General features: G+C 43.0%; 2 protein-coding genes across 7 annotated transcripts; one reads left to right on the top strand and one right to left on the bottom strand.

Moving 5' to 3' along the window:
* The first annotated feature begins 323 nt into the window (after nucleotides 1-323).
* LOC139550812 (kelch-like protein 20) lies at nucleotides 324-11,418 on the top strand. 5 transcript variants are annotated; one of them, XM_071361986.1, is made up of 12 exons: nucleotides 324-479; nucleotides 3,504-3,566; nucleotides 5,708-5,857; nucleotides 6,145-6,718; nucleotides 7,247-7,405; nucleotides 7,592-7,802; nucleotides 7,993-8,176; nucleotides 8,422-8,565; nucleotides 8,764-8,897; nucleotides 9,237-9,445; nucleotides 9,627-9,733; nucleotides 9,824-11,418. In XM_071361986.1, the coding sequence occupies exons 3-12, from the start codon at nucleotides 5,817-5,819 to the stop codon at nucleotides 9,906-9,908; spliced, it is 1,848 nt and encodes a 615-aa protein (XP_071218087.1). In that variant the 5' UTR covers nucleotides 324-479; nucleotides 3,504-3,566; nucleotides 5,708-5,816; the 3' UTR covers nucleotides 9,909-11,418. The 5 variants fall into 5 exon arrangements, with proteins under 5 accessions (XP_071218087.1, XP_071218089.1, XP_071218090.1 ...); XM_071361987.1 differs by having other exon boundaries at nucleotides 349-468; XM_071361988.1 differs by lacking the exon at nucleotides 5,708-5,857 and having other exon boundaries at nucleotides 343-479.
* On the bottom strand, nucleotides 11,387-21,912 carry LOC139550813 (centromere protein L-like). 2 transcript variants are annotated; one of them, XM_071361990.1, is made up of 5 exons: nucleotides 21,797-21,912; nucleotides 13,322-13,490; nucleotides 12,894-13,145; nucleotides 12,244-12,795; nucleotides 11,387-11,990 (listed from the first exon to the last, which is right to left on the bottom strand). In XM_071361990.1, the coding sequence occupies exons 1-5, from the start codon at nucleotides 21,862-21,864 to the stop codon at nucleotides 11,916-11,918; spliced, it is 1,116 nt and encodes a 371-aa protein (XP_071218091.1). In that variant the 5' UTR covers nucleotides 21,865-21,912; the 3' UTR covers nucleotides 11,387-11,915. The 2 variants fall into 2 exon arrangements, with proteins under 2 accessions (XP_071218091.1, XP_071218092.1); XM_071361991.1 differs by lacking the exon at nucleotides 21,797-21,912 and adding an exon at nucleotides 20,826-20,924.
* Nucleotides 21,913-22,257: the final 345 nt, after the last annotated feature.

Below are 22,257 nucleotides of genomic sequence, written 5' to 3'. Positions count from 1 at the left end.
TACATGCAGTGAAAAGTGCATTTCTACCATTCTCACCCTTTTCCCAAAACAAACCCTCTGGTGCCTCTTAATTGCCAGAAAGATACATTTTCCAAATGTTTTTGTACTCCTTCGACGTCTATTGATACATTATATTGATTGTTTCCATGAATACAATGGTAACTTTTTGTTCTAATTTCCTGCTAACATAAATAAATCGCATAAATCGCTTTTTTGTATTTTCAATGGTGTGGAAAGTGTATATGCTAAAACAGTGCGTTTACGATAAAGAAGTTTCCCACAAACATTTATCCATTATTGTGCAGTGCGAACATCGGAACCTTAGCCTATAATCGTTCTGAGGGGGACCTTGCTCTCCAGTGCACATTTCCTGTTGATTGGAATTTTATGGAATGTCAAAAGCGTAGCTTGTGATCATGCAAATTATTTCAAATATTGTTTATCTGACACTTTGCTAGACGTTCGAATGTAAGTATAAGGTAAGTAGTGGTTTTAGACCTATGTTCTTGATCCAGTAACAATAGCATTTTTCTACCGAAAATATTTGTGGTTAGCTAGCTAACTTAGCTATCAGGAAAAGGCTAACTAACGTTAGAATATTTCCAAGTTGGCAAGCCAGTTAGCTTGCTAAATGCTAACGCACGCTATGATATAGACACAGAACAACGAGACAGAAATTTCACTGGATGTTTAAATGTCAAGCATCTGGTTGTCGTTACCTCTCTTTACCAAATATGGCAGTGAGAGGAAGCCCACTGGCGGGCAGTGAGAGAAGATGGAATGAGATGGACTTCTCATCAATTAAACATTTGATCTCAATACCGTTTGTTCCCAAAACTAGAATCTGTTATGAACAGAACGGACAAAGTTTTGTAGACTGCACCCTTTGCAAAAGTTGAAACAATTCGCGCTGTTTAGGAGTACAAAGGCGAATTGAGTTATTGAACACAAGCACTTCAGAGTAGGCGTTCCCTAACGGAAACGTAAATATGCAGATGTTACTAGAACGCGCCAATATGATGTCGTTAGCGGGTGCTTGGCTCTGCCCACTCCTTTGCTTGGCTCTGCCCACCCCTTTGCTTGGCTCGGCTCTGCCCACCTCCTTGCTTGTTCCCATTGGACACGACATGCTTTGGTCTCTTGGTTTAGTTATAAAATCTATGATTTTAACTTAGACAGTTTGTAGTCCTAAAACCCAGAAATTAGTTACCTCTGGTTCGTTCAGCCATCCCTATGGGGAAAGAATATACCTTATTTTCAGCGTTTATCCAAAAACCTAAGGTTAACATTTTGTTATATGAGATATCAGTCAGTTAACAATACCTTTTATGTGCATTTTTTTATTACATAAATGCTTAAGAATTCATTAAAAAGTGACGTTAGCCTCCCGGGTGACGCAGTGGTCTAAGGCACTGCATCGCAGTGCTAGCTGTGCCACCAGAGACTCTGGGTTCGAGCCCAGGCTCTGTCGCAGCCGGCCGCGACCGGGAGGTCCATGGGGCGACGCACAATTGGCCTAGGGTCGTCCGGGTTAGGGAGGGTTTGGCCGGTAGGAATATCCTTGTCTCATCGCCCACTAGCGACTCCTGTGGCGGGCCGGGCGCAGTGCACGCTGACCAGGTTGCTAGGTGTACGGTGTTTCCTCCGGCACATTGGTGCGGCTGGCTTCCGGTTTGGATGCGCACTGTGGTCCCGTGTGGCTCAGTTGGTAGAGCATGGCGCTTGCAACGCCAGGGTTGTGGGTTCATTCCCCACGGGGGGACCAGGATGAATATGTATGAACTTTCCAAATTGTAAGTCGCTCTGGATAAGAGCGTCAGCTAAATGACTTAAATGTAAATGTAAATGTGTTAAGAAGCAGTGCGGCTTGGTTGTGTTTCGGAGGACGCATGGCTCTCGACTTTCGTCTCTCCCGAGCCCGTACGGGAGTTGTAGTGATGAGACAAGACAGTAACTACTAATAATTGGATACCACGAAATTGGGGAGAAAAAGGGTGTAAAAAAAAAAGTGACGTTAGCTGATGATGATAATCTCATAGAACAAAACATACAAGATCCTCCTAAGCCTGTATTTACCACAGACCTTGTTTTCGGCGTTTATCCAAAAACCCTACAAAAACGCCTTTTCCCCATAGGCTTTGTCCAACGAACCATAGCGGAGTTAGTAATGGCGTATTTTTGTAGGCACTATCTCTATAGCTAATGTTATCTTTTTACTAGTCTTTAAAATGGATTGCAGACTGCTAAATAAATATATGAATTAGCTAGCTAGTAAGTGTCAATAATTTCCTAGCAACAAAAGCTGCACTCATGTGCCTTCATGTGTAGATTAAGACACAGCAGAGCCAGCGCAAGATATGGTTCAGAAAACGTACCTCAATCGAGGGATGAGAAATGCATTGTACTCCGAATTGTCCCATTATCCCAACTGTTACACCGAGAAGATTGCACTGCTAGTTTTTTTGCAGTTGTTCACTATTCTCTGTGTAACAGTTGGGACAATTTGTAGTACAATGCATTTCTCATCCCTCAATTGAGGTAGGTTTTCCGAGTCATATCAATCAAATGTATTTATAAAGCCCTTCTTACATCAGCTGATGTCAAAGTGCTGTACAGAAACCCAGCCTAAAACCCCAAACAGCAAGCAATGCAGGTGTAGAAGCACGGTGGCTGGGAAAAACTCCCTAGAAAGGCCAGAACCTAGGAAGAAACCTAGAGAGGAACCAGGCTGTGAGGGATGGCCAGTCCTCTTCTGGCTGTGCCAGGTGGAGATTATAACAGAACATGGCCAAGATGTTCAAATGTTCATTGATGACCAGCAGGGTAAAATAATAATAATCACAGTGGTTGTAGAGGGTGCAACAGGTCAGCACCTCAGGAGTAAATGTCAGTTGGCTATTCAGAGTATCTCTACCGCTCCTGCTGTCTCTAGAGAGTTGAAAACAGCAGGTCTGGGACAAGGTAGCACGTCCGGTGAACAGGTCAGGGTTCCATAGCCGCAGGCAGAACAGTTGAAACTGGAGCAGCAGCACGACCAGGTGGACTGGGGACAGCAAGGAGTCATTAGGCCAGGTAGTCCTGAGGCATGGTTCTTGGGCTCAGGTCTTCCGAAAGAGAGAAATAGAGAGACCAGACTTAAATTCACCAGGACACCGGATAAGACAGGAGAAATACTCCAGATATAACAGACTGACCCTAGCCCCCCGACACAAACTATTGCAGCATAAATACTGGAGGCTGAGACAGCTCTGCAGTTTCTTAATCTACACAGGAAGGCTGTCTGACCTTAGTGCAGCTGTAAGCAAGCTGGTCGCATCTGCTGGCTACATCAACATTAACTAGTGGTAGTATAGTATCAGCCTGCTAGCTGGTCTTCTATCTGCCAGGAGTCCCGGACCAAGCCATTTTTATGTGTGTTGCAGTGGTAGTGACTTTTGTGGGCTAACATCCCTCCCTATCAATGAATTGTAACTTATCCCTCTCTTGTTTTTCTATTCACAAAGGTTGGCAAAAACTTGTAGGACCAAAATTTGTTTTCTGTGCATGGATGGAAAGCCAATGCGCAGGTATGTGATGACGTCCAGATGTTTTTTGTTGTGTGGCTTGATTTTATTTTGTTTAAAAAAATATATTTTATCTGTCAAAGAAATAATTATGTCCTTTGACATCTAATGACAATTGTGTCCTTGTTTAGTTCATCATTCTTCATTGCAAGTGACAGAAATTTGAGAGTAGTTCATTTTTTATATAGACTAGATTTGTTGGAAATCGTCAAATCAACATGTATAAATGTGTTGTAATGTAATATGATCGAAATTAAGAGGTGTTCAGTTCAGAATGATTCTATAAAACTCAGCAAAAAAGAAACGTCCCCTTTTCAGGACCCTGTCTTTCAAAGATAATTTGTAAAAATCCAAATAAATTCACAGATCTTCATTGTAAAGGGTTTAAACACTGTTTCTCATGCTTGTTCAATGAACCATAAACAATGAATGAAAATGCACCTGTGGAACAGCAGTTAAGACACTAACAGCTAACAGTCAGTAGGCAATTAAGGTCACAGTTATGAAAGCTTCGGACACTAAAGAGGCCTTTCTACTGACTCTGAAAAACACCAAAAGAAAGATGCCCAGGGTCCCTGCTCATCTGTGTGAACGTGCCTTAGGCATGCTGCAAGGAGGCATGAAGACTGCAGATGTGGCCAGGGCAATAAATTGCAATGTCTGTACTGTGAGACGCCTAAGACAGTGCTACAGGGAGACAGGACGGACAGCTGATCGTCCTCGCAGTGGCAGACCACGTGTAACAACACCTGCACAGGATCGGTACATCCGAACATCACACCTGCGGGACAGGTACAGGATGGCATCAACAACTGCCGAGTTACGCCAGGAACGCACAATCCCTCCATCAGTGCTCAGACTGTCCACAATAGGCTGAGAGGCTGGACTGAGGGCTTGTAGGCCTGTTGTAAGGCAGTTCCTCACCAGACATCACCGGCAACAATGTCGCCTATGGGCACAAACCCACCGTCGCTGGACCAGGCAGGACTGGCAAGAAGTGCTCTTCACTGACGAGTCACAGTTTTGTCTCACCAGGGGTGTTGGTCGGATTCGCGTTTATCATCGACGGGATGAGCGTTACACCGAGGCCTGTACTCTGGAGCGGGATCGATTTGGAGATGGAGGGCCCGTCATGGTCTGGGGCGGTGTGTCACAGCATCATCGGACTGAGCTTGTTGTCATTGCAGGCAATCTCAACGCTGTGCATTACAGGGAAGACATCCTCCTCCCTCATGTGGTATCCTTCCTGCAGGTTTTCCTGACATGACCCTCCAGCATGACAATACCGCCACGCACAGAACGAGCAGTATGGCTGATTTCCTGCAAGACAGGAATGTCAGTGTTCTGCCATGGCCAGCGAAGAGCCCGGATCCCAATCCCATTGAGCACATCTGGGACCTGTTGGATCGGAGGGTGAGGGCTAGGGCTAGGACCCCCCCCCCCAGAAATGTCCAAGAACTTGCAGGTGCCTTGGTGGAAGAGTGGGGTAACATCTCACAGCAAGAACTGGCATATCTGGTGCAGTCCATGAGGAGGAGGAGGTGCACTGCAGTACTTAGTATCTGGTGTGGCCACCAGCTGCATTGACTGATACTTTTGATTTTGACCCCCCCCCCCTTTGTTCAGGGACACATTATTCCAATTCTGTTAATCACACGTAGGTGGGACTTGTTCAGTTTATGTCTGTTGTTGAATCTTGTTATGTTCAAACAAATACTTACATGTTAAGTTTGCTGAAAATAAATGCAGTTGACAGTGAGAGGACGTTTCTTTTTTTGCTGAGTTTATATATAGGTGGAGTAGACATTCTCACCTATGACTTGGAAATGACACCAGCCCAGTGAGGTGTCTTGGGTTTTATGAAACTGGGAGTGCTAGGCCTGTATCCAGTATCACTTGTGTCAGTACCCAAAATGCTGTTTGCCCATGTTTCAAGGCCAATTTTAGTCTTTGTGGTTTGACAAGTACATCCACGTTGAGTCTACTTTTTGGGTGAAGAATGAAAAAAGTGGGGGGAAAACAATCAGTTTATCTTATTTAGCCTGGTAAGTATTGATGTACCGTGGACCTCCTGTGAAATTAGATTTGAAAGACAGTTCCCACTTGTTCTGTGTAGTAGCCAATGCTCCCTTCACATTGTATAGGAGATCAGAGACACTCTACTGTTGCTACTGCATATTGAGCTATAATTGGAAGAGCTGATTGCTGAGGAAATTGCTTGGTCGAGGGGGATGCTAGCTGAAGAGACCTTGGATGCTAGCTGAAGAGACCTTGGATTGCACCCTAGACAACCAGTAAGTCATAGCCTAGTTGAAAGGAGATGTCTATTTTGGTACTTGGTTCTTTCACATCTAGGCCTCAACTTTCCATAGTTCAGACAGACATAGCTGATGTCTTTTTAGCTTAAGGAATTATTGCATCAACTTTGACTCTGGCTCCCACCAATACCAACGTTGACATTACCAATTATTAACTTTGATTGGATTTTTGTGGTGGCTGTTTTTTGTGATAAATCAATGTTAAAGTGTAAATTGTGGATGTTTATCCCTATTCTGTCTGGCTTTATGTGTCTGTTCTGCAGGGGTACCAGCGCACGCCCAGACAACACTGGAATGGACATCACCGCACGCTGCACACTGGGTGATCCCAACAAGCTCCCAGAGGGTGTGCCCCAGCCAGCACGCATGCCCTACGTGTCCGACAAGCACCCTCGCCAGACATTAGAGGTCATCAATCTGCTACGCAAGCACAGAGAACTGTGTGATGTCGTGTTGGTGGTCGGCGCCAAAAAGATCTATGCCCACAGAGTGATCCTTTCGGCCTGCAGCCCTTACTTCAGGGCCATGTTCACAGGCGAGCTGGCCGAGAGCCGTCAGACAGAGGTTGTGATCCGGGACATTGATGAGCGGGCCATGGAGCTGCTCATTGACTTTGCCTACACTTCGCAGGTTACCGTTGAGGAAGGCAATGTGCAGACATTGCTGCCCGCCGCTTGTCTGTTACAGCTGGCCGAGATTCAGGAGGCTTGCTGCGAGTTCCTCAAGCGCCAGTTGGACCCCTCAAATTGCCTGGGTATCCGTGCCTTTGCTGACACCCACTCCTGCCGCGAGCTGCTGCGGATAGCTGACAAGTTTACACAGCACAACTTTCAAGAGGTAAGGTGCATGTGAGTCTCTGTGCACTCACTCTCTGAGGCGCAATCTAAAAAGTGTTTCTTTGTCATTTAGAAAAAATAATGTTGCTCATCTTACCTCTCAGCTTATCAGAGACATTTTTTGGTTTTAGGATCCTGTTAGTTACTTAGTCTAGCTAGTCATTTGAAAATCCACACTGGTTACCAGTTAGTGAACTCCAGAGAGAGGTGTCCCTGAGTAATTTTAGCCCCACAGCCTTAAAAGTGAATCCCAGCAATAAAGTTAATACCTTTTCTACATTGTCTTTTGTTTTCTTTACATACAGTTTTAGAATTTCCATGAAATGAAACCCAGACGTTATTTGTATCCTCAGGAAATAACTGCCACGGAACATTCAGAATTTTAAATGTGAATTAGATGCTGCTGCCGGTTTAACTTGACTGCCTTACCATGCATCATTCTCTTGACCACAGCCCCTGTCTTTTTGTGGACTTTGAACAGGTTTCAGCTGATGAGTGACTTAGGTCATTTTGCTTGCTTTGCCCTCAGGTGATGGAGAGTGAGGAGTTCATGCTGCTTCCAGCCAACCAGCTAATAGATATAATCTCCAGTGACGAACTGAATGTGCGAAGTGAGGAGCAGGTTTTCAATGCAGTCATGGCCTGGGTCAAGTACAGCATTCAGGAGCGCCGGCCACAGCTGCCACAGGTGATAATACCTGCTATATAAATAAATAATCGTATGAGATGGTATGTGGTGTTGCAATGATATATACCTGTAGTTTTGATTCACAAAAGAAATGTAACACTAAGGACAGTCTGTTTAAAATCAAAAGTGTTTGTAACTTATTCCACTTGGTAAGTCATTGAGTTAGGATATGTTTTCTGGTTATAGGTCCTCCAGCATGTTCGTCTTCCTCTTCTGAGCCCAAAATTCCTGGTGGGAACGGTAGGATCAGACCCTCTCATCAAAAGTGATGAGGAGTGCAGAGACCTGGTTGATGAGGCAAAGAATTACCTGCTCTTGCCCCAAGAGCGCCCTCTAATGCAAGGGCCAAGAACACGCCCTCGGAAGCCCATCCGGTGTGGAGAAGTGCTGTTTGCAGGTTAGTATCTTAACTCTTGAACCTCGCTGCATTCTCTTAGTACCCATGTCTGATCACTTCTGCTTTCAAAGGTATTTCAAAATGACAGTCGTGTACTTTTTCCAACATTTTGCCATTGAATATTCTAACGGGTAGGGTTAGAAGAGACAAAGTTGCACCAAGTTTTTTAAAAATGTCTTCATGTTCCCAGTTGGCGGGTGGTGCAGTGGGGATGCCATCTCCAGTGTGGAACGATATGACCCACAGACCAACGAGTGGCGCATGGTGGCTTCCATGAGTAAGAGGCGCTGTGGAGTGGGTGTCAGCGTCCTTGACGATCTTCTCTATGCTGTTGGCGGCCATGACGGGTCCTCGTATCTCAACAGTGTGGAGAGGTTAGCGTTTCCTTCCCCGTTTTGAAAACGATGTCTACCGGGTCACCACCTCGTTAATGTTTATTTATAGGGCCTTGTCCCAAATGGCACTACTTATGACCTGGGTCCACAGGGCTCTGGTCAAAGTAGTGTACTATATAGGGAATATTGGGACACACCCTAGATCTTATCAAAAGGCTGGTCTTCCTTCCATTGTTGAACTTCCTTATCTTAGTGTACTGTACTGAACTCACTCTCCACTACAGGTATGACCCCAAGACAAATCAGTGGAGTAGTGATGTAGCTCCCACAAGCACGTGCAGGACCAGTGTGGGTGTGGCTGTCCTGGGAGGGTATCTGTATGCAGTAGGGGGCCAAGATGGAGTATCCTGCCTCAACATTGTTGAAAGGTCACACTTACAATACATATTCACGGTTTAATTTGCTGTATTTGTCTTCTACAAATCACACTGTTTTCTATCATGCTGAGGCAAAGACAATTCATCTTGCAATACTAAAAGTATTATAACAAACAATTGACATGCCTCCTGAAATATCACAGAAAGCTGACTCCACTAAGTAATGTGACTATGCATGATCTGTTACAGATATGACCCCAAGGAGAACAAATGGACGCGCGTGGCCTCGATGAGCACCAGGCGCCTGGGTGTAGCCGTGGCTGTACTGGGGGGCTTCCTCTATGCAGTGGGAGGTTCAGACGGCACGTCCCCTCTCAATACAGGTACAGATGAAGCACTTAGAAAACAGTACAATATCTTTCATTAGTCAGCACATCACTAACAGGGTGTACACTATTTATTTATACAGATAATCCACTGTAGAAGTTTAAGAGATCCTAGAATCACTATGTCCCTATAGTTCCCTAGAGATCTGGGTTGTATCCATTAGGCACCAAATGGATGAAAACGGACTGAAACAGGGAGACTATCTGAGCTTGTCCAATAAGAAACACTTGTTAACTTGCTACGCTTTGTTATAGTGCACACTAATGAATATGACCCTGCTCTAATCCCCTTTCTTACTCCATGTCTGCTCTGCCTCTGCTCCAATCTTACCACAGTAGAGAGGTACAACCCCCAGGAGAACCGCTGGCACACCGTCTCTCCCATGGGCACCAGGAGAAAACACTTGGGCTGTGCAGTGTACCAGGACATGATCTACTCCGTAGGAGGCCGGGACGACACCACCGAGCTGAGCAGTGCCGAGCGCTACAACCCCAGGACCAACCAGTGGTCACCTGTTGTAGCCATGACTTCAAGACGTAGTGGGGTCAGTCTGTATCTTTCACATTGATTTCTGTTTGGTTTGGGTGCTTTATTTTAGGATAAAGAGTCGAAGTGTTGGACTTTTCAATCAAATCAGGTAATTTAGTGAAAGTTGGGATTAACTAGCTAGAAAATGAATCTGTTGCTTTACACCTGTTGATTTTGGAGCATTGTTTGTCTTGCAGGTTGGACTAGCAGTGGTAAATGGCCAGTTAATGGCTGTGGGTGGCTTTGACGGGACAACGTATCTTAAAACAATAGAGGTCTATGATCCTGACGCTAACACATGGAGGTAGGTAACCGCATGCAACAGGTTGAGACATATTATCCCTAGAGGGCTTGTGTTGAACGTGAAGATATTCATTTCCTTCTCTCCCTCCAGGCTCTATGGTGGAATGAACTATAGGCGACTTGGAGGAGGGGTTGGTGTTATCAAAATGACTCACTGTGAATCACACATATGGTAGCACCTCCAGGTCAAAGGCCTCACCGTCGCATGTGCCTCCGAAAGAAACATTGTTTATCATGCAAGGAACGAAGTCTATATTAACTGTAACACAGCCATGTTATTGGCAAGCCAAGGAAATGTCTTGTGACTACAAGCTTTACTGTTCCTGTGTCAAGTCTGGAAGGCTTATCTAGGAGCCTACGGTTCATCTCTTCTGTACTTCCTGTATTATGACTTGACAAGGCCAAGAGGAACCAACTCTGAATAGATCAATGACATGAGCTATTGTTTGACATCATGGGGGGAAAACCCTTCATTTCCTCTTTTTCGGTTACTGAAATGGAATACTGCAGCCGCACTTTAAGATACAGTTCAGATTTTTGCTGTGGTACCAGTTATACTATACCGTTTAGTTTCCATTGAAATATTAAATGGGGCATGAAGAAGAATCTTCAAAGAGAACTGAAGGTGCAAGATGTGGTCTCACTGCTTCCCTTGATCCTCGTTGTGAAAAGTGGATGAACTTGTTAGGCAGTTTAAATCTCTAAATTAAATGCACTGTGAATTTTTTGTTTGTTGCTGTTTTTATTAGTTTGACACACTGAGCATAACCTGGATTTCTACGTTCACAACTGGGGTCAATTGTTGGTACGGTGGCACTTACACAATATTACAACAGTTTCATACAAGATTGTTGCCCATTTAAGACTGGACAGGGGATATACATTTTTTGGAGCAACTTTTTTTTTTTACATTGACACATTTCTGAGACAAGTCTTGCACTTTAATCTATTATAGATTCTTCGTGAGGAATTAGTTGCATTGCGGTTCATCTAAGACACAGTAAGGAATAATGAACTGGTTGATGTATTATGCACCTCTTAATTGGTGACCATGCAAAACAGATGGACATTCAGTAATATCCTTAGACTTTTTTTAAATTATGTAAATCCTGATGAATCTCATGTTACCATTTGTCACTGCTATTGAGCAAAATATACGATCATGCGTGTTGCTGAAACTCAACCCCTGTAAATATGTTATCACCCAAATGTGAGATTATGCAAGTGTTCACAAGTAATTATTAGCCTGATCACCAAATATTTTTAAAATGAATGTGTCCCTTTGGCTGTGTTCAGCCAGCCCAATTCTGATCATTTTTCCCCCTACTAATTGGTCTTTTGACCAATCACATCAGATATGTTTAAGAGCTAACCAGTGGCTGCATCTACACAGGCAGCCCAATTGTTTTCCACAAATTGGTCAGCTGTGAAAAGCTCCGCTTGGAAAAAATACCAATAACTGGAAAAAAATATCAGAATTGGGCTGCCGCTGTAAACGCAGCCTTTCACAAAAGTATGGAACCGTTGAGGGCAAATGTATTGGTGCTTTATTTTTGCTGAAGGTCTGACATTTCTCTTTGAGCTGTAAGCCTGGCATTTTACCCCTATTAGATGACGTGGAATTAATTGTCTGTACTGACAAAATACCCCATGCTGTTAATAAAAACACTTTATTTCAAACTTTAAGCTCAAACAATTGTTTTTGGAAATGTATTTACATGTACTATTTGTTGTTACATCTACCATTTAGGAAATCACTAGGCTAGTTCTCTGGGACACCAGGCTTTCTTACAGTTTGCCAATTACTGTATCTGGACTGAAACAATGACATCTTCAGAACTGCCCAAGTTACTTGACGGTTTACCATGTATCAAACCTGATTAATCAACTATCACCCCACACTGACAGAACCAACATTGGCAAGTTTAAGCTGTAACACATTTACTTCTACACTATTGCGCTTCAGTGAATAATATCTAGAGTGACCGAAACCACAGAACAATGGCAAGGTACACAATCAGCAAAAGCATCGCTATTTTGAAATGTTTGCATTTGCCTTTTCATACAATACATGAATATTAAAAAAGTCAAACGGTTTAATTTCATATGGACAGTAATTTTGTGGTATACAGGTATTTTACAAAACAAACAAACATTGATTTGTGATGTCAAAGATAGTCTGCTTAGATGGGCATCTTCAGGAGAGCACATTCTGTCAGCAGTTGCAGGATGGTGGGGATGTAATTAGGGCTTGCAATCTGTGATGGAAAATGAATAGTTAGATAACGGATACTACTTTATCTCGAACCACGTGTCAGCTACACAAGGGTTAGTTGGAAATCCATTCACAAGTTAGAAACATACTGTACTAATTACATACTATATAATTGTTCACCTTTTTAAGTGTGTGGCTGAGCCCATTTGACATGCAAGTTACATGTTACAAATAGCCAGTCACTTGCGTTTAGACTATATATAGATATGTTAGATTTTCCATATGTGCATATCTACCTTGATTTTCCCACTATGGTGAGAAGAACCCAAAGCCGTGGAGATCTGCATCAGTGACCCAGCAGACAAGTCTATCCTGAAGTGCCTGAAGAAGTGTGACTGCAGCCCTTTGATGAACCCGGTGACCTCATCAATGCTGATGCTGTCCTCTGTAGTGTCAACCTGCCGCATGCTGTCCCAAAGCTCCCAGGCATCTTGTGGGTGGACGGTGTACGTAACATCCATAGGGGGTAGTGTTGGGAGAGTCCAGACCAGTTTCAGGTACTGGATGTTGATGGTGGGGTGGCACCCAGTCCATAGGGATGCGAGCCACTGGAGGTTGGTAGAGTTGATACCAAGAGGGCCGAAGCAACAGTCAAATGTCTTTTCAAACCAGGATTTGACCAACACTGTGAGCGATTCTGGTCCTCTGGTGCAGAACAAAGGCAAACTGACAAATTCCAGGGGTAGTGATCGGAGATAATCCAAGTCACCGTTGACGCAGGTCAGCCAGCCACTCCACACAACCTTCTGAGCATCATCTTTTGCAGAAAACGCTTGTTTGGAGAGAATCTGTGATGAGAACAGATGGCAATAAACACCACAGTCAAGGGATTCCACAGAAGAATAAAGTATGAACTCCAAACTACATTTAGAGGAAAAACCCTTACCTGTATGAAAACTGTTTCAGCATCTTTATCCGTCTCTGCCAACCCAAGGACCACAGAAAAATTGACCTTGAAGCCCAACTCCTGACCAACTTCAATCGCCAGGCCCTGTTGCTTCTCTGATACGATGAAAGCTGATAGTTGCTTTGAGTAGGATTTCAACTGAGTGTGTCTAAACTGGTACAAAGGTGTGACATACGACAGCTGCCATTCCTTCTTCACCAGAAGTGCTACTTGGTCTGGGTCAACCTGTTTCTAGACAGCAAAGAGACATACATCAGATAGATCTAAATATTATACACTCAAATTATGTCTGATGAAAATATGTCAAGCAGGGCTACAAATCAAGCATACAGATTAGTTGACTCGTCAACAATGATGTATGAGAAGAATTGTGAATACAACCACATTGATTGGCCTTAGCTACTTACTGTGATATCACATGACTTTGGAGCCTTTCTACTTCTTGGTATTCTTAGAGCTGTCAGAAGGCCTGATGTGTATGCCAGATGAGTTGCTTCAACACAGCTTCGCATTGATTGCCTGTAACTCTTGCTCCTTCGTTGTGCCAAGGCATTGTTGCGTGGGGTCTCCTCAGTGCTGTAAAGAACAGATCACATTAGGATAGTTAGTGAAACATTGTATTATTTTACACCATGCATACAAAGTTAATAAAAAAAATAGGTGAAAATTATGAAAGGTAGTAATTTGTCACAAACATTTTCAAAAAGCCATTATTTATTTCAATAAACAGACTGAGAAAATGTATATTTAAATAAAATAATAAAACACAGGATGGTCTATTTAGGAATCAAATTACAGAGATTATTATAAAGCTCAAGGGCTTATTTGGATTTAACCAATTTCAACAATTGTTTATATAACTTTACCTTGTTTAACCTCTTAATTGTAAGTCCCCTTGGGGACCCTATTAGATTTTTTTTTAAATTCAATTCAGTCTGGTATGAGAAGGTAACCCCTATCTGCAAAAGCAAGGTGTCTGCGGAAGCTGATTATCTTGGCTATTGATCGGCGCCTTCAAATCTTTGGTGCGATTTACTACCATATTTGGGCATACACATTTATAAGGGAAGACCGAGCCGATTACCTCATTTCCAGATGGCTGCTACCTACATTCCTGTTAGCATTGTGAAGCATAAACAAAATAAAAACAGAATACGTTGATACACACCGAAGACCGAGACTCAACAGACCATGAGGATATCTTATTTAACTGCTGCGTACCCGGGGTCTAGGAGGGCGCACACTCAGTGAAGCTCAGGAGCGCAGACATACATCAGATAGGATCTCATTATCTGATCAACTTTTTCTTTCGCTGTGTAAATTGACTGGATATACCCACTGCAGTATTAAGCCTAACATTGAGCTTATGAATGATGGGCTAATATGCATATGCTTAACTGGCTATAGGCTACATCTCGAGCCTGTATGTACGCTTGCTGAATGTAAAATAAGCTACAGCATGAACTGGCGGGGAGTAGGAAGGAGAATCCCATATTTTCCTATAGTAGGCCCATCTTAACACCGGGCTAAATCCTAACAAAAATAGGCTTACCATATGATTGGCCTGCTAAAAAGAAACGGGGCAGTGAAAAAAATATATAATTTGATCATACATTCGGCTTTCCTGTCCTCCATAAAAAAAGAAGATATTATTTAAATGTTAGGGTGGGTATGAATAGATCATTATACGTGATCCAGTACCGAAATGCATCCCAAAAGGTTTTAGTAAGTTGAAAGATGATCTGCCGTTTCGATATGAGGTACAAAAAACACAATGGTTAAAGTCAAGGTTAAATCTCTGTTTATGAAATCGTTAGGCCAACATGAGTAAATGCCATTCATTGTTTTGATATGAACTTCTTTAGGTTTAGGGTCAGGGTTTCCTAAACAGTCTTGGGGACCACCCTGGGTGCACGTTTAGGTTTTTGCCCTAGCACTACACAGCCGATTCAAATAACCAACTCATCATCAAGCTTTAATTATTTGAATCAGCTGTGTAGTGGTTGGGCAAAAACCAAAACGTGCACCCGGGGGGGCCCCAGGACCAAGATTGGGAAACCCTGCTTTAGGTGATAAAGGAAAAGAAAGGCACCTGGTTCTTATTCTGACTATATAACTTCTAGTGACATCTAACATATTTCCTTTTCAAAGGTGGAGGGAAACACTGTAGTAAGAATATAACTAAAGAAAACATACAGATAACTGCCAAAATAATGGCTTCACTTGAGTAAATGAGGGATAAAGTGTATTTGAAAGCAGGTGCTTCCACAGGTGTGGTTCCTGAGTTAATTAAGCAGTTAATGTTCCATCATGCTTAGGGTCATGTATAAAAATGCTGGGCAGCAGAGGGGAAGAGGTGAAGTGAGATAGATAACTGGGCCCAAAATCTGTCTTCTTCAGCAGGTGGCGGTTTTTATTTTTTTCACACACACCAAGCAAGTCAATGAGTGTCGAATTTGGTCAACAAAATGTATGGCTTATTTGATAGAAGTTTAGTAATGCTTAGGTTGTTACGAGTGTACTGATGGAGTAGGACACGTGATATCCCGGCAACTTTGAGAAAAAACTACCAGAGTTGTGCCTGTTCACAATGTCATGACTGTTCTATGAGGATCCGAATGGATCAGATCAGCTTGGCAATAGATAACCAGACCCTCTCTCACCCACAGAGGGGTGTGTGAGTTTTAAAAGAGAGATTATCATCTAACCAAATTCCAAGGTATTTACAGGAGGGAACACGTTCCAAAAGAGAGCCTTCATGGGTAGCAATGTTCAGATTCCAATTGTATACTTTTGGATCGTGAAAATACCATATACTTAGTTTTACTTGAATTAAGCACCAGCCTAAGATCTACAAGTGCATCTTGAAGCAATTCAAAGTAAAACTGCAGGAATGTAAATTCTTGAGCGAGTGATTGGCTGTGGCATATAGTACTGTGTCATCAGTATAGAAATGAAAGTTGCATTTTTTCACTGAGTTACAGATATCATTTATGTATATAGTGAATAATGAAGGACCTAAAATCGAACCTTGTGGGACTCCTTTGTGAACAGTGACAAAATCAGATTTTTACCCCATCTGCAATAATAGCCTGAGATCTATCACTGAGATAATTCTGAAACCACAAACGTATCTGAGGCCGACCCCAATGAGGTCAGTCTCTTCAGCAGAAGAGAATGATCAACTGTATCGAACGCCTTCGACAGATCAACAAACAAAGCAACACAGTTCAACTTCTTATCCAACGCTCTTACAATATAATTTACAACCAGTGTGGAGGCTGTGATAGTACTGTGCCCCGGTCTAAAACCGGACTTAAATTAGTTCAATATGCAGTTGTCAGACAAGAAAGATCACAGCTGTACATTTACCAATGACTAACATTTTTACAAGACAAGACAGCTCGATAATTATCAAGGTCACCAGTATCCCCACCTTTGTGCAGAGGCAGCACATAGGCAGTTTTCCAAATCTTAGGTATGACCGCAGAGGTTAACGTGAGGTTACAAATATGAGTAAGAGCACCAGCGATAAGTGGTGCAGCTCTAACCAACAGCAACCCTGGGCCAAGTTTGTCAGCCCCTGTTGCTTTCATAGTGTCTATGGCTAAGGCATCAATAACTTTCTCCTCTGTGAAGAGGCTTAGTGAGAAATCTTGACCATCAGCATACTTCATGCATAATCCCTTCATGTGTATATTTTCTTCCTTCCTTTGTGGTCGACATTTTCTCAAAAAGATTGCCCGCTACAATGAAGTGATTGTTGAAGGCATTGGCAATGGCGTTCTTATCAGTAATGAGTCCAGTATCCAACCCTATCTGATTTGGGAGTGTGGAGTGCATATTGTTCTTTAATGTTTTAAGTACTTTCCAGAATTTGGCTGGATTCCCATAACAGTCATTTAAACTAATCACATAGTAATCCGATTTTGTTCTTCTAACAAGTCTGATGCACAGGTTTCTCAGCTGCCTAAAAGTCTGCCAGTCAGAGCTAGAAGAAGTTTCTCTAGCCTTAGCCCAACGTGCAACACAACTGTTGTTGTGTCAGGAATCTGCTTCTTGACTACTGGTAAAATTCCTTATTAAATCAGTGACTTTAGCACCTGGAAAACTAAGTGTGCGTGTATCTTGGATTGACACTTGCTTTACCATTGAGCTCCCGATTAAAACGGTAGCTAGCCGTTTACCATTATTATTTTCTTCCAAAGCCTTTTGTACAGCTCCATTTTTATTCTTGGTTTTTCCAACTCGGCCACCACAGATCACACTCATTGCTTCCGTCGCTGTAGAGGGTTGAGATAGAGGTCCTCGCTGGCATTGAGTCCCACGCCGTACCGCTTGGTCCACAAAGGAGCCGCTAGCTGTAGCCTCTGGAGAAGAACCAGCATCCCCTTTCTGCAATGGCCAATCCAATGACGATAGTCTGCCTGATGGCGAGACTCCCCTCAGCTTGGTGTTGTTTGCTGCCAATGGAGTGGAGAACGAGAAGGTAGGAGGACGTGGCTTCCCCAATAGCTGGTGCAAATTAGCAATTTGTTTACTCAAAGTAGCAACTTCTTCTCTATAGCCTTCGGCTAGCAGGCAATTGCTACATTGGAAGTTTAGGTGTTTTTCGTTATCTCGGAACTGGCCGAAATAGACACAGCTCCGGCATTTTATATATTGCTTGTGCAATCCAACGTCCTTCATCGTGCGATAAAATCAGTACTCTCTGAAACTAGAGAAAGGTGACTACACGGTGTGTACAAAGCAGTACTAGACAGACCCATGCTGATCCAATGTAGGCACTATATCACTGGGAGAGGTTTCCACTGTGTAGGGGTAAGTGGACCCATGTAGCGGGCACACGGGCGAGGTACGTAAAAAAAACCTCAAGGCCCTAAAACCAGATGTTCTCGACTACTCTACCCGTAGCTCTAACTTAGGCGTTGTTTTATACAAATATTTGCGCTGACAATATCTGTACGATGAGGTTGTTAAGGTTAAAAGGAGATTAGTTCATGGCCAGTTTAGAAATGTCAATGAAAAAAATATTAGCCACCAAAACAAAAAACATTTACATTTTCAAATAAAACATTGTAACTATTTTAATTTGATGGTACCATTCATTGGATCAAATTAAATTAGAGCTCACCAGATTGTAGCCCTAAAAAACAAATTAGTTACCTCTGGTTACCTCCATTCCTATGGGGGAAAAAATGGGTTTTGGGATAAAGGGCAAAAATAAGGTCTGAGGTTAACACAGACTTAGGAGAGTTTATACATTTTGTTCTAAGAGATGTCATTCAGTTAACATGACCTTTATGAACTTTGAAGCCTTTATCTGCTTGTTTTCATTACATAATTAAATGATTCAAAATTCACAAGAAGTGACGTTAGCTGATGAACAAATAGAACAAAACGTTAAGCCCTCCGACAAACCATCAGAAAGGCAAAGCATCAATACAGGACTAAGAGCAAATCCTACTACACCGGCTTTGACGCTCGTCGGATGTGGCAGAGTTTGCAAACTATCACGGATTACAAAGAGGAACCCAGCCACGAGCTGCCCAGTGACACAAGCCTACCAGACCAGCTAAATGTCTTCTGCATGAGAGCACCAGCTGCTCCGGACAACTGTTTGATCACGCTCTCCGTAGCTGATGTGAGTAAGACCTTTAAACAGATTAACATTCACAAGGACGCAGGGCCAGATGGATTACCAGGATGCGTACTCAGCATGCGCTGACCAGCGGGCAAGTGCCTCTTCACTGACATTTTCAACCTCTCCCGGACCCAGTCTGTAATACCTACATGTTTCAAGTAGACCACCATAGTCCCTGTGCCCAAGAAAGCCAAAGTAACCTGTCTAAATGACAATCGCCCAGTAGCACTCACATATGTTGCCATGAAATGCTTTGAAAGGCTGGTCATCATGGCTCACACCATCACCGTAATCCCAGACACCCTGGACCCACTCCAATTCGCATACAACCCCAACAGACGACACATTCTCTATTGCACTCCACACTGTCCGTTCCCACCTGGACAAGAAGAACACCTATGTGAGATGGCTGTTAATTGACTACAGCTCAGTGTTCAACACCATTGTGTATAAACACAAACACATTTCCTTGACAACAGCTCTGCGCTGCTCCATGAAGTGCAAGAAGTATGAATGATCTGACTTCCGCAGTGCCTGTATCACTGTAAATGTTGCACGGCCATGGCAAACTTAAGAGTGACCATGCAGCGCCTTTAAGACTAAACATCTCCCTCTGAAACCAGATCCTGGACTTCCTGACAGTCAAGATGAACTTAATGATGGTGTTGGAGTTGTGCGTGGCTACAAAGTTGTGGGTGAACAGGGAGTATAGGAGGGGACTAAGCACGCACACCTGAGGAGCCCCTGTGTTGAGGGTCAGCATGTGCTGTACCCTCACCACCTGGGGCGGAGTTATTCCCTCCATAAGGCAACCAAACAGGCAAAACAGTACAGTCGCAATCCAACAGCTCAGACACGAAAAGAATCTGGCAGGTATTTTTGGGAGGTGCGATGGATCATTGGGGATCATTCAATATTCCTTTTCTTTTGTTGTTCAGTGAAATCATCCCATGTGAAGAGTCAACTCAACTAAAGTTACATTTGTACCTAAATAGTTTTTTTTCTATTGGAAGGATATGCAATTATGTCTGCTTATGACAAGGTAAAATGTTTGTTTTTCTCCACATAAATATATCCAATGTAAAAAAGAACTACATTTAAATTGTATTAATTATAACTTACATATATATCCATTAATTCCAAAATAATCCCGTTAATTTCCACCTCTGAATATTCCCCAAAATGTGCAACCCTATACACGTCACTGACAATCTGAAATGGTCCAAACACAGACAGTGTGATGAAGGAGGCTGAAGAAATTTGGCTTGGTCCCTAAGACCCTCACAAACTTTTACAGATCTACAATTGAGAGAATCTTATCGGGCTGTATCACCGCCTGGTACGGCAACTGCACAGCACGCAACAGCAGGGCTCTCCAGAGGGTGGTGCGGTCTGCCCAACGCATCACCGGGGGCACACTGCCTGCCCTCCAAGACACCTACAGCATCCGATGTCACAGGAAGGCCAAAAAGATCATCAACCACCCGAGCCACAGCCTGTTCACCCCGCTACTATCCAGAAGGCAAGGTCAGTACAGGTGCATCAAAGCTGGGAACGAGAGACTGAAAAACAGCTTCTATCACAAGGTGTTCAGACTGTTAAATAGCCATCACTAGCCGGCTACCACCCGGTTACTCAACACTGCACCTTAGAGGCTTGATGGGCTGCATCACCGCTTGGTACGGCAACTGTTTGGCATCTGACCTCAAGGCGCTACAGAGTGTAGTGTGTACGGCCCAATACATCACTGGACCCGAGCGCCCTGACACCCAGGACCTCTATACCAGGCGGTGTAAGAGGAAGACTTTAAATTGTCAAAAACTCCAGCCACCCAAATCATAGACTGTTCTTTCTGCTACCACACCCTGCATGGCACCAATGCATCAAGTCTGTAATCAACAGGACCTTGAACAGCTTCTACCCCCAAGCCATAAGACTGCTAAATAGTTAACCAAATAGCTACCTGGACTATGTGCATTGACCCTTTTTGCACTAACTTTGACTCATTACATACGTTGCTGCTACTGTTTATCTGTTAATTTATTCCAAGTTATATTTACATATCTACCTCGTACCCTAGCTCTTAATCATGACTAAGTTCCATTAAAATTACACAAGAGTCATTGGACAAAGGTGTCTTCCGTATGGGGGAACTTTGTTAAGAGCCCATCGCTCGGTCTGAACATTAACATGCATCGCTTGCGGTATGGTCTTTCATATCAGCAATAAATACTTTTCAAAAAACAAAACCTTAAATCGATACACACCTTTATAGTGTTACTGTTCCCACACGGCCATATCTCCATGATATTTTACGTGTATATGGAAGGCGGAGGGACCGCCTGTGTTAATTAGCCATCTAGCATGTGCATGTTCTGAACACCTGTGTGTAATTGAAGAAGGCTGCCAGAAACATGTCACTGAAAAATACTGTTGGCTGCAACTGTGATAAAGACAGTTAAAACAATGTACAGTACAGTCCCGGTACCCCATGTATAGCCAAGTTATCATTACTCATTGTGTTACCCATTATGTATTATTACGGTTATTATTACATGTTTCACATTGCTATTATTTTCTCAATTTCGCCATTAGCCTCTACACCTGATGTTTGTGAAGCATGTGACGAATAACATTTGGATTTGAGCGTATAAGAGCTTCTAAGCCCGTTTATGAACTGGGTGGTTCGAGCCCTGAATGCTGATTGACTGACAGCCGTGGTTTATCAGACCGTATACCACGGGTATGACAAAACATGTATGTTTTACTGCTCTAATTACGCTGGTAACCAGTTTATAATAGCAATTAGGCATCTCAGGGCTTGTGTCCCTATGCATCGTGCGTAAGAACTGTCCTTAGCCGTGGTATACTGACCATATACCACACCCCCAACCTATTTGAGCAGTTTATCCAAAAACCCTAGTTACAACAACCCCAGACATTTCCCCGTGGGCTTTGTCCAACGAGCCATGGCGGAGTTAGTACCCACAAAAATATGCTATTACTCTATATCCCCTTTTCCACATACTAACTAGCATGGCCTTGGACTCTGTCAAAAAGGGTTGCTAACGCTAGCTGGCAAGCTTTGTTTTGGCAAAGCAGACGCTGTTTTGATACGATCTCGTTTTCCTCGCTGACCAACAGCTTAGTTAGCAATCTTTTTATATGCTAACCTCGATAACATAGCTGTCTATCGACATTAATTAATAATAGGTAAGAAAGTGCACTATATTTGTACCTGTTTCGTTCCTCCATCACTGGAAAAAAAAAAAAACACCAGCAAAGCCAGGAAGTGGATTTGAACATCGCGCTTTCCCATGATGCAACTGGAATCTTGATAAGAAAATGTAGTCAAGTACAGCATCATTCAACATTTTAGTCGAATTGCAGATTTATGTTCACTCGGCAATTATGCCGACTAAGTCATGGATCCACCTCTAAAAATCTAGTTATATTTTCATACAGCTGAATCTTCAAATGCTCTCATGATATTGTGTAGCATAAAGAAAACAAATATTGTAATATATCCTTATCGTCGTTTGACTACTTAGGCCAGAAATAGAACGCTCTCCCCCGCCATGTGTTACACAAGTTACTGATCTGTAAATCTAACGAATGGACACACTACAACGTAACTGTCGGTACCAAGCACATCCACATTTATTGAGTTTTGTCAATGGCGCTGTCTTTTCAGACTGA

Source organism: Salvelinus alpinus, chromosome 23, assembly GCF_045679555.1.
Source record: "Salvelinus alpinus chromosome 23, SLU_Salpinus.1, whole genome shotgun sequence".
NCBI classification, from domain to species: domain Eukaryota; kingdom Metazoa; phylum Chordata; class Actinopteri; order Salmoniformes; family Salmonidae; genus Salvelinus; species Salvelinus alpinus.
This window is presented reverse-complemented; position numbering and strand designations above follow the sequence as displayed.